The sequence below is a fragment of the Rattus norvegicus genome, chromosome 20 (assembly GCF_036323735.1).
Source record: "Rattus norvegicus strain BN/NHsdMcwi chromosome 20, GRCr8, whole genome shotgun sequence".
Classification (NCBI taxonomy): Eukaryota; Metazoa; Chordata; class Mammalia; order Rodentia; family Muridae; genus Rattus; species Rattus norvegicus.
The window spans coordinates 46,786,814-46,799,456 of NC_086038.1; the positions used below are offsets into that span (position 1 = coordinate 46,786,814).

Below are 12,643 nucleotides of genomic sequence, written 5' to 3' on the forward strand. Positions count from 1 at the left end.
AACGCCTGCCCACAGGGTCTACCGAAAAGCCAGCTTGCTGATACATTTCCAATATACTCCATGCTTGCTTTCAGATCGTGAGATGACCGTACCTGCAGCAGAAGCAGGGGAAGATTTTCCGGTGTGTACTCTCTCCTTAGGCAGCTCTCTAGCTCCCTCTTGAGGACATCTGCCTGAATGACAAGGGGCTTGGACTCGGCCACCTAAACCAATGAAAGAGTTTCAAACATCCTCAGTGTCCCAAATTTCAAATGCCAAAAAATCCGATTTATCTAAGGATACAATGGTTTGCATTTGCTTAGCAGTGAGCAGGATGTGCAGCTGTTTTGTTCAAAAGTATCAGCTTTTTAGGGGGGAGGGGGAGGCTTTTCTTGAGAATAGCTTCCTAGTTAGCGAAATCAAACGCGTGTTCTTTCCTGAAGCCCCCCACGCTCCTCCTCACCTGGAGGGTCCTCTTCAGAGCCTCTTCCCGTTCACGTCTAAAGTGGGCGACATCCTTTGGTATTTGAACGGAGCTGCGGGAAGATTTGTGCAACAGAAGCTGTGTTATGGAATGCTGTGATAGGCAGGTAGCGGTGACCAGCCTGATGGCTCTGTGACCCTTTCCAACCTTTCCAGAATGAGTGTGTCACCCACTGGCTGTGTATAAAGGCCACACTCTTCTATCTTGGTCAGAACCTTTTCTGATACACCCGATCTCTGCTCATCCTTCTCTCCGGGCATGCACGCACGCGCGCGCGCACACACACACACACACACACACACACAACTTGTATTTCTTTCACAGGGGAAATCTTGTGTCTGACAGACAGTGTGATTATCAAACCTCGCTGTGTCTTTTCAGTTGGCACAGAAAACTGGCCCTTCCAAAACCAAATGTTTTTCTTTTTATGTTCTCGGTGGGTTGTTGGAGGGTGGGAAGGACATACAAATGTCACGTGGGGAATGCTTTAGAACATGTTTAGCCATACTTGCTGCCTCAGGAGCACGACTGGACCCTGGGAATCACGTAGCAGCAGAGGAGGAAAAGCTGCTCAAGTCCAGAGAAGGGAGTCCTTTCCTTAGCCTGACAATAACCTGGAAGGGCCCTCGGTATGGGGTGGACCTCTGGGACGGAGACCAGCCCTCCCTGCATGGAGCTCAATAGGCAATAGTGAGGCTTGGCAGCACTAGGAATGTCAGAGGCCAGCAGCCCAGAGTCCACACTGGGAAGGTGGGATTTTGCAGCCACTGGCAAAGGAGCCACTGTGACATGTCTAAGCTACATTTGAGGGAGCCGGAGGAACTTAGCAGCAAGCTTAGTTTGATATGGTTCACATGGCCGCAAGTGTTCTCAGACAATGTTGTGAAGTGCACTGTCTGTGCGCGCCCTTGTTGGAGAGAAGTCCTGTCAACTGCTAGGAGACTGTAGCTCAGTGGTTAGAGCACTTGTCTTGCCTGGGCAAGATTCAGTTTCCAGTGCCAAGGGAAGGGAATAGAAGGGACGAAGGGGAATTGGGTGTTCTCACTTTGACGACACAAATAATAGGACGGAAATGACACAGAGAAGATCAGCAGGGTCACTGGACAAGGGTGGCCCAAGCCTGTTAGGACTTGTTAGTCCCTAGGGCCACAGAACCCTAAACACCCACCTGGACACTTGGTGTCAGGTTTTTTTATATTTTTGGTTGTGAGTCTAGTCTTTAATGGCTGAGCCTTCTCTCCAGCCCTGGTGTCAGGTTTTTTAAGCTGGAGATAATCTTACCTCTTTTCTTAGTCCTTACCTCTTACCTCTTTTCTTTTCTCTTACCTCTTTTCTTACCTTGTTTCTTACCTCTTTTCCTAGTCCTTGATGAAGGGGGGGGGAGGAGGGAGGGAGGGAGGAGGAAGAGGAGGGAGGAGGAGAAGGAAGAGGAGGAAGAAGAAGAAAATATGTTGAGATGAAAATAAGCCACCAATCACAGATACGTTGTCTGCTTTCTGAATCTTCACGGAGCAGCAGAAGCAATGACGTACAAGGAAGCGGCTCAGCTACTGAGAGGAAGTCACAGAAGGAGGTTTCCCTTGCATTCGTGTCTCCTATCCTTGACATGCCGGAGCCTGAGTAATCACGGGCTTGGCCGCCCAATCGAGTCTCAAGCTGTGTCATTCCTCTCAGCTAACCTCAAAGTGCCTGTGGATGATGGGAGGGAGGCCGCAGGGGGAAAGCAGCCAGTCCACAGGAGAGGCTCTCATTTCAGCAAAGGTTGTTTGTGTAACACTTAGGCCACAGGCATCGCAAACACATAACTATTGCAAGGTCCAGGGCTCAGGGTAGTAAATGAGAAAAGAATGTCAGTCTTTAAAACAATTAAAGAAAATAATTGAAAAAAGAAAGAAAGAAGAAAGAAAAAAGAAAGAAAGAAAGAAGGAAGGAAGGAAGGAAGGAAGGAAGGAAGAAAAGATGGGTAGAGTAGAACAGGGCACCCGCCATGCAGCTGTGAAGGTCTAAACTGATGCCCAGACAGACTTGGTGTGCCTGTCTGTACCCCGGTGCTCCTTATGGGAAGATGGGAATAACAGAGTTCAGGGGCAGTTAGCTGGGTCACACAGTAGCAGCTGAAAGGCCTGTCTCAGTGACGGGTGACACTCTAGGCTGTCCTCTGACCTCCAGCCTGAACTTACACGTGCTCACACACAGCACATGGAGATCACGAAGGAAGAGTAAGGACAAGAAGGGTAGTTTTCAGCTAGGTGATATGATTCTAACGTGATCCATCAGGAGTGGGTGTTTGCTTCCGTTTTCCTTGGAACTAGTACCACACCTAGAAAACAGCACCCTAAAGGCTTCTTCCAGATGGCTACTGTGGAGGGTGGCTTGGGCTCACAGAGAAGTATAGGTATCCAGGATCGTCCATCATCACCGTTCTCTCAAAGTCCCTTTAGAAACCTCCCTGTCACATGGCATCGCTAGGAGTCCTTGTCGATAGGAGTCCTTGTCTGTCGTAAAAGTTGCAGTGTCAACACTTATCTCTGGAACGCCATAGCTTTCAAAATGGCGTGCACTGTTGAGTGAGCTGCTTTGGTCTCATTTGCATATAAAGGACCGAGAGCAAAGGTGGCCTGCCTGGTCCGTCTCATTCCTCATCCTTGATCTACCTCAGAAATCAGGGCTCAGAAACTATGGACTGCCTGTTCTTAAAGAACCGGATTTGCAATGAAGCCAAATGCATGAACGTATGGTCTCTTTTCCTGATCTCCTCATGATACCTCCAGTCATCCACGCCACGCTTCCTCAAACCAGCAGGCTTCTCATGTTAACAGACACGGCTGTGAAGGCCTGGGCTGGAAAGACTTAGCGATCTGGTTCCTCTGCTCCTCTGAAGCAACTTGTTCAAGGGCCCCTGACAGAACAGTGTTCCACAGAATCCACTACCAAATACCTAGCATTCTGTCAGCTTTCGAGTGTCGTACCAAGTGTTATTAGGTAAAACGAAACTTTTCATTTATTTAGAAGCTTCTGAAACGTAGGAAGTAAACTGAATACTTTCCTACTTCGTCAGCTGAGATGCTGCTTCTTTCTATCCTGACTGTTCTAGAGGTGAAAGGCATGATGGGAAAGGGCACAAGTTCTATGGCGCACTACCTTAGTACTCAGATCTCATCTGATCTCAGCAGCTAAGCAAGACTGGGCCCCATTAGTACCCGCAAGGGGGGAAAGACGTTGGGAACTGTTGTTGGGTGTCAGGTATCTGAACTTGACTTGAAGCAAAAGCCCTGGGCAGAAGGGTGTTAGGGCGGGATCGGGAGAACCAACTCAACAGCGCCACCTTCAGACTGACTGTACCTGAAGACCCGGTTGGCTGTTCCTGGAAGGAGCCCCTGTTCTTCCAACCCAGTCTTCAGTTCGCTGAGCCTCGCCTCCAGCTCCTTCTCCAGCAGCAGAACCCTCTCTGTGGAGGAAGGCTTATACACGCTGTCCATGGTGTCTAAGATCTGTCTTTTGAATCCCTGGGAAGAGAAGATCTTGTAGTATTTTTTGTGGGGGTTGGGTGGGGTTCTGCCCCATTCTTTCCCGTTTAGCGCTTGACCAAGCCACGCAGAGATATGTCAGAATACATTAATAAGCTGTAAACCTAAACTGGGTAAGTTCTGAGACTATTACAACCTGGCTAGGCTATTTTTTTTAAGACCTTACATATTTAATACAGTGCGTTACCCCTGTACAAATGGAAAAAACTTAAGTTCAACATTTCTAGACCATATGGCTGTTAATTTCTGTACAGTGCCAACTCAACACAGTAAACGGGGATACTTTTTTTCCAAAGTTGACAGCACAGCTAAAGTTTCCAAAAATTCAAATTATATATCTGTATATATATATATATTTATATTTATATTTATATAAAAAGACCAATAAGAGCCGTGTGTTACACATCAACAGCAGCAACAGCTTTTCCAGGTTCTGCAGTCATCTGAACAAAACTGTAGAGACATCCAGCACACTCCATTAAAAAAAAAAAAAGTAAAGGGTTGGGGATTTAGCTCAGTGGTAGAGCGCTTGCCTAGCAAACACAAGGCCCTGGGTTCGATCCCCAGCTCCGAAAAAAAAAGAGAAAAAAAAAAAAGAAACAAAAATTAAAAAAAAAAAAAGTAAAAAAACAAAATCCCAGAAAACAGCACAGTTCTGTTACTCTTGTGGTACCTGGCACCATTTTTTTTTTAAATTAGCTTCTCAATCATCATCTGGAAAGAAAACATTCTGAGCAACATCATTAAAAACAGCTCTGATAAAGCACGGTCACTACTACGTATCATAAAGCAGGTACAAGCTATTTTACATCCACAGAGGTATGATACAGTACTGTCCTACATCTATAATACTAGAGGATACAATTTAAAAGGCATTATTTGAGACTTGATTCTACTTTTCCAGCAGAGGGTCCAAAGGATGGTGTGACACAGCTTTGTAAAGAAACATACTCTAGACAGGATTTCCTTTCACTAGTGGCACAGTTCTAAGGATTCATTCTCTCCATGAATGTCAGCTAAAACCGTTATTAAAAAAATGAAATATCCCTAGAACAAAACCGTATAACCACCGGATTCACATGAAGATGACCTAGTGGAGACAAGCTGGACCTCACCTTACCAACAAGCTATCAAATCTGTTATGTTTAAACAGTGAGACCTCCAAGGAAGGAGATGCCAAGTAGTGCTTCAAAGCTTCGGACCACAATCAAACACAGCATCCTTTTCAACAGAAGCAGAAGCTCATCTGAATATGCTCAAGGATGCTGACATCAACATTTAATCATCTGCTTGCTCATCCAGGAAGAAGGGGAGATCAGTTACTACTGTACTTTATTGTGTTCAACCAAATCACCATGTTACAAAAATAGCAAGCTGCCATAATAAAAAATAAGGCTCCTCTATCCAGCACCAGATAGCATCATTTTACTTTCAAGCCTAGAAATTGCACACTTGTATATAAACCAACCGAAGATGAGGATTGAGAGTTCATCTTGGTGGATTTTTCCTTTGATGAATATGAAGTGTCCTTCCTTATCTTTTTTGATGACTTTTAATTGAAAATTGATTTTATTTGATATTAGAATGGCTACTCCAGCTTGCTTCTTCTGACCATTTGCTTGGAAAGTTGTTTTCCAGCCTTTCACTCTGAGGTAGTGTCTGTCTTTGTCTCTGAGGTGTGTTTCCTGTAGGCAGCAGAATGCAGGGTCCTCATTGCGTATCCAGTTTGTTAATCTATGTCTTTTTATTGGGGAGTTGAGGCCATTGATGTTGAGAGATATTAAGGAATAGTGATTATTGCTTCCTGTTATATTCATATTTGGATGTGAGGTTATGTTTGTGTGCTTTTCTTCTCTTTGTTTTGTTGCCAAGACGATTAGTTTCTTGCTTCTTCTAGGGTATAGCTTGCCTCCTTATGTTGGGCTTTACCCTTTATTATCCTTTGTAGTGCTGGATTTGTAGAAAGATATTGTGTAAATTTGGTTTTGTCATGGAATATCTTGGTTTCTCCATCTATGTTAATTGAGAGTTTTGCAGGATACAGTAACCTGGGCTGGCATTTGTGTTCTCTTAGGGTCTGTATGACATCTGTCCAGGATCTTCTGGCCTTCATAGTTTCTGGCGAAAAGTCTGGTGTGATTCTGATAGATCTGCCTTTATATGTTACTTGACCTTTTTCCCTTACTGCTTTTAATATTCTTTCTTTATTTTGTGCGTTTGGTGTTTTGACAATTATGTGACGGGAGGTGTTTCTTTTCTGGTCCAATCTATTTGGAGTTCTGTAGGCTTCTTGTATGTCTATGGGTATCTCTTTTTTTAGGTTAGGGAAGTTTTCTTCTATGATTTTGTTGAAGATATTTACTGGTCCTTTGAGCTGGGAGTCTTCACTCTCTTCTATACCTATTATCCTTAGGTTTGATCTTCTCATTGAGTCCTGGATTTCCTGTATGTTTTGGACCAGTAGCTTTTTCCGCTTTACATTATCTTTGACAGTTGAGTCAATGATTTCTATGGAATCTTCTGCTCCCGAGATTCTCTCTTCCATCTCTTGTATTCTGTTGGTGAAGCTCGTATCTACAGCTCCTTGTCTCTTCTTTTGGTTTTCTATATCCAGGGTTGTTTCCATGTGTTCTTTCTTGATTGCTTCTATTTCCATTTTTAATTCCTTCAACTGTTTGATTGTGTTTTCCTGGAATTCTTTCAGGGATTTTTGGGTCTCCTCTCTATGGGTTTCTACTTGTTTATTTATGTTTTCCTGGAATTCTTTCAGGCATTTTTGCGATTCCTCTCTGTAGGCTTCTACTTGTTCTCTAAGGGAGTTCTCCACGTCTTTCTTGAAGTCCTCCAGCATCATGATCAAATATGATTTTGAAACTAGATCTTGCTTTTCTGGTGTGTTTGGATATTCCATGTTTATTTTGGTGGGAGAATTGGGCTCCGATGATGCCATGTAGTCTTGGTTTCTGTTGCTTGGGTTCCTGCGCTTGCCTCTCGCCATCAGATTATCTCTAGTGTTACTTTGTTCTGCTATTTCTGACAGTGGCTAGACTGTCCTATAAGCCTGTGTGTCAGGAGTGCTGTAGACCTGTTTTCCTGTTTTCTTTCAGCCAGTTATGGGGACAGAGTGTTCTGCTTTCGGGCGTGTAGTTTTTCCTCTCTACAGGTCTTCAGCTGTTCCTGTGGGCCTGTGTCTTGAGTTCACCAGGCAGGTCACTTGCAGCAGAAAAGTTGGTCTTACCTGTGGTCCCGAGGCTCAAGTTTGCTCGCAGGGTGCTGCCCAGGAGCTCTCTGCGGCAGCCTGTCTGCCTCTCTGAAGGTTTAGCTCTCCCTCCCACGGGATTTGGGTGCAGAGAACTGTTTATCCGGTCTGTTTCCTTCAGGTTCCGGCGGTGTCTCAGGCGCAGGGGTCCTGCCGCTCCTGGGCCCTCCCCTACGGGAACCCAGAGGCCTTATACAGTTGCCTCTTGGGCCAGGGATGTGGGCAGGGGTGGGCAGTGTTGGTGGTCTCCTCCGCTCTGCAGCCTCAGGAGTGCCCACCTGACCAGGCGGTGAGGTCTCTCTCCCACGGGGTTTGGGAGCAGAGAGCTGCTGCGGGTCGGGATCCATGGGTGTGGGACTTCCCCTGGCTAGGCTATTAATAACCACATACGTGCCCCACTACTTACCAACTGAGTCTTGTGCGTCCACATCCTGCCTCATGGCGACCTCATCTTCTACCTCATCTGTCCTTCTCCTCTTACCTGAGACCCCCTACCTGATACTAACTTCCACCTTCCTCTCTCCCAGTCACAAGCTTAGCCTTTTATCACCCAATCAGATTATTGGGGGGAACATTTTTTATAGCACATCGGTCAATACGATGCCCATGTCCAGACTGCAACCTGATCTTGGGGCCAGAACTCAGCCTCTGAATACTACAGGGATAATCTTTACACAGTGCACGATATCACTGTGGCAACAGAAGCCGCAGACCCATCTCAACAGCTCCCCGCCCCCACGTTTGCGATGAAAGGATCGACCAGAGAGGATGTAGTCTCTGAGATGTTTAGTGAACAGCAGGGAAAAGCGGAGTAGAGTCCCCGAGGGCCCGGCATCTTTGTCCAACTGGGCTGGTCGTCAAGAATGTCTGCTCCGGCTCTGACTGTGGGGTTGGTTAATGAGATGCTTGCTCCCTACCCCACTTCTGTGGTCTCTGCAGAGATGCGTGGGGATTGCACAGGAAGTGCCGTGAGTGACAGCAGCCGCTGACTCCTCACCCGGGTGCAGCTCAGACAGACAGAGGGTGTGTGCGGCCTGTCGCTCCCAGCCAGGGGTGTTTCTCCACAAGCATTTCTGAAGGCATGAGCCTCTTCTGGGTCTGGACTCTATCCCAGGAATGGAGAGTCTTAGCTTGACTGTGACCCTTGCACATTTCGGTTTAGAAGACTTTTTCTTCTTCCCTGCCTCTGATCGAGTTTTACTATTAAGGAGAAGTTGTTTATGATTCCCCATCCCTTCCTAATCTGCCAAATTCAATTCAATTGTTTGTAAAGCCTTATTGATAACATGTAAAAAATGCAAGGTGACAATGTGGTCCACAAGTCCTGGGACCCATGAATTGCAGGGGTTTGGTAATAGTTTCCGCTCTATACCTGTCCTGGACACAGGAGTGACGCCACTGAAAGCATTTAAACGTTTTCTCCTCCTGACATTTGTAGGTTTCTGCTTCCTTCACCCTTTCATTTCTTCCTCCCCGTCCCTGTCTATATCAGAAAGGATCTTAGTATGTAGCCCAGGCTGGCCTCAACCTCCCCATCCTACTTCAGCCTCCGCGGGTCTAGAACACAGGAGTATGTATGGCACTGTGCCAGTCTGTACTTTTGAATTCCTTTCATATATATTTTCCCAAACCAATCTGTTAGCATTTCAACAAATAATCTATGTGGCTGTTTTGTACAGAACCCTTCTTGGGGAGCTGACTTATTCTTTGTATAGATATTAAGACTGGAAGGAGTATCTATTTCAGATGAGATTTGGAACTGCCGAGCCATACATTGCCCACGTCTGGCACACCATTGGCGTCTAATAAAATGCACTGTTATGGTTCTCAGCAAATCAAATGTTCTTTTGGAAAAGATCAGTCCGGTTGGGCAAACAGGTCCGCAGCTGCGGTAGCGGCTGCATTCCAGCGACAGCCAAGAGCCGATCCCGCTCCCGGAGGACACGCGCTCCGCCTTCACTTCCTGCTTGGTTTCGGTACTTCACAGCTTTGAAACGAGGACATCTAATCCTGGGCTGTTTACCTCCCTCGTGGTGAACTACAGTATCCAGAAAACCGGCGGAAGGAGGGAGTCCTTCTGTCCGTGAAATGGAATTGGCTCAGAGGAAGCCAGAGCTGCGCGTGCATAGCTGTAAATAGACTTGGACAAACAGCCATCTATTTGTGGGAGGGCGGCGAGAACGGGTAACACGGATAAAGCACCTACTGTGTGTCGGGCAAGCAGCAGGACCTCACCGAGTTTCATGAAAGCGAGTTCGTTGAGTTCTTCGGTAGTGTTCCTACTACGCTGTGATTTGGAGCGGGGTGTGAATCCCCAGACCTCGCGTGCGGAGAGGTTGGTCCCCAGGAGGTGATAAGGACTCCGAGAGGGTGTTCTATTTGGAGGAAGTGGGCCCTTGACTGGCGGTCCTTGAAGGATATGTGCTAGGACCCCCAACTCCTCTGTTTCCCAGACGCCTTGAGGCAAGCAGTGCTCTACTGTGTGCTTCCGCCACCGTTCTCTGTCCCTGCAGCCCCAGAGCAACAGGGTCAGGAAACCGGGATCATGAACTTCTGAGACCCTGAGCCAAGAGACACTTCCTTCTCAGGAGTTGATTATCTCAGCCTCCCAACAGTGATGGTGGCTAAGACCCGTGTTGTTCAGGACTTCTGTATTCCCAGTTACTAGCAAGAGGGTCCTGTGGTCGTCTTAAAGGTTTTGTTAGGCTCTGAGATCCAACCCAGACTGGCTTCGTGACACAAATTTTTAAGTACTCTCTTCTCTGTATTCTAAAAACAAAAGTTATGACCCGTATTATTTCCTCATTAAATTTTTGGGACAATTCACTTGAAAACATGTGAACTTTAGGTTTTCTTTACAGGAGGGGTTTCACTTACAGATTTGGCTTGTTTATCTGTTTATTTTTACTTTATACATATGGGTGTTCTGCCCGCGTGCATGTCTGTGCACCATATGCATGCAGTGCCCACAGAGGACAGAAAAGTGCACCCAATCCCTGGTAGTGGAATTACAGACAGTTGTGAGCCATCATGTGGGTGCTGGGAATCAAACTCTGGTCCTCTGGAAGAGCACTCAGGAGTCTTGACCACCAAGTCATCTCCCAGCCCCCCCAGAATTAGTTTCTTTCTTTTTTCTTCTTTTTCTTTTTTCTTTTTCTTTTTTGGAGCTGGGGACCGAACCCAGGGCCTTGCGCTTGCTAGGCAAGCGCTCTACCACTGAGCTAAATCCCCAACCCCCAGAATTAGTTTCTTAAAGGCTACATATGAGGGCTCATAAGCTGACTGAGCAGGTAAAAGCACAATTCAAGTCCCATGGCCTGAATTCAATCCCCAGATGCAATGGTAGATGGAAAGAACCAACCCCGAAAGACGTCCTCTGACCTCTACACTACACATGTGCTGAGATACACACACACAGAGAAAGAGAGAGAGACTTCATATACATACACACATTCTCCACACACACACACAATAATAATATAGCATAAAAATGTTAAAATTGTTCATGTGACAAACTCTTAATGCCTACTTCAGTGTGGTTGGAGTCTTACAGCAGCACAATGATTTAGACTCATCCCTGTGCCTGCGTGTACTGACACATGATCCCTCTTGCTATGTAGTCCAGGTGGGACTTCCTGCCTCAGCCTCCCAGAGCCGAGATGGCAGTCACATGTTGGCACACTCAGTACCCTTTACTGCCTGAGTAGCAAGCATCACACTGCAAGCTGCACAGTGTCTCTCCTCTGCTCACTGCTGATGGTCGCCTGGGCTGTCCCGGCCTGGGGCTATCCTTATGAAAGCTGGCTTGAAGGTTCGGGTCTCTGTGTGCAAAGGTTTTCATTCCCCTGAAGCACATGTGCAGGAGGGGACTTTCTGGGTCAAATGTCAATGCCATCAGCACTTTGTGAGCAACTGTCAGATGTGTTCCCAAGTAGCAGCATGCGTGGATGTCCCTTCTGCAAAGGGAGAGGCTCCAGGTTCTCTGTGGCCTTGCCAAAGCTGGGTACGTTTTGCTTAAGCGACCACACTCTGGTGTGGAGTGACCTGATTTTCACTCGCATCTCCCAGTGGTCGCTGATGGTGAGCATCTTGTTATGAGTTCAATGATGACTCCCCAATCCCTTTCTCCTTCTTCTCCTCCTCCTCCTCCTCCTCCTCCTCCTCCTCCTCTTCCTCCTCCTCCTCTTCTTCCTCCTCCTTCTCTCCTTCTCCTCCTCCTCCTCCCCCTCCTCCTCTCCCTCCTGTTTCTTCTTCTTGTGAGCTGTGTTTAGAAATTCCACAATACAGGGTCTTGTATATTCCAGGCTGGTCTTTAAAATCAGCATTTAGCAGAGGCTGGCCTTGAACTCCTGATCTTCTTGCCTTCACTCTGCAAGTGCTATGCTTGTAAATGTGTGACCACACCTAGCCTGTCACTGTTTTTTATACAGTCTATATATGTGTCCTTTGTCACCTATAAGCCTTACAAATATTGCCTTCATCCCATGGGCCATTCTCTGTTCTCTTGACATTTTAAGGCTTCAACATTGAAATGTCTGTAGAGTGCATAAGGCTAGATACTTTTACATTGGCCCACATGGTTTCTCTATTTGCTCTTTTGTTTCCATCAGACTTGGGAATGTATCAGTTTCATTAATGTTTTTGAATGGCTGAAGGGAAGACTCAGAAGACAGGGAGAGAGGCTCAATGCTCAGCCATTGGAAACACGATCTCTCAACAACTGTACTGAGTGGCTGTGCATAAAGAAAATGGTTCTTTCAACAGCTCGGCATAGATGCAGGAGGAGCCTAGAGGGCCATACCGGGCATTGATAGATTCAGGGGTGGGGTAGGGGGGTAGGCACTGCCTTTAGTTGTATACTCCCTGGTGACCTCAGTGGAGAATCCCATTACAATGGTCATATGGGTAGCCCTGAATAAACTAAATGGGTCACAAAACAACCCAAAAGTCCCAGATCTGGGAAAGAGACCATAGGAAGATTAGGGGAGGGAAGGAGACAGGAGTGGGGTAAGGAGAGTGACCAGAATGTTTATGTGCATGTATGAAATTGCCAAAGAACTGATAAGCAAAGTTTGTAATAATAAAATGTAAAGTGTCTAGACATAAAAAAATTTAAGTTTAAAAACCAGAAATGTTGATTTAAAACCATTCATTGCCAGCGTTGGCCATGATGACAGGTAGATGTGTGGGGACCTTCCTTGGGGTGACAGGCATGTGAGATGATGGCCTTTTCTGTCGTGAAATATTGTGAACTTGCTGATGTTGGTAAGTAAGCGTTTGTATTTTTATGAGGTGGTCCTTTGAAAGCTTGGAGTTAATTACAAATTAGCCTTCAGAGTAAACTTCTCTGGTGTTGTTATTTGCTTGTTTGTTTTGTGAGACAGGGTTTCTCTG

The 12,643-nt window shown here is 46.3% G+C and overlaps 1 protein-coding gene across 3 annotated transcripts in view; it reads right to left on the reverse strand.

The window, feature by feature from the left end:
- The window catches only part of Ccdc162 (coiled-coil domain containing 162), a 192,940-nt gene that overhangs the window by 159,537 nt on the left and 20,760 nt on the right, over window positions 1-12,643 (reverse strand). For all 3 annotated transcript variants that reach the window (XR_005497567.2, XR_005497568.2, XM_039099214.2), the window contains exons 2-4: window positions 3,806-3,969; window positions 443-515; window positions 93-203 (exon numbers count right to left, since the gene is read on the reverse strand). Coding sequence is in view for 1 of the 3 variants with exons in the window: in XM_039099214.2 (XP_038955142.1) it covers window positions 93-203; window positions 443-515; window positions 3,806-3,942 (321 nt within the window). In the remaining 2 variants the exon portion in view is untranslated. The remainder of the gene's footprint in view (window positions 1-92; window positions 204-442; window positions 516-3,805; window positions 3,970-12,643) is intronic.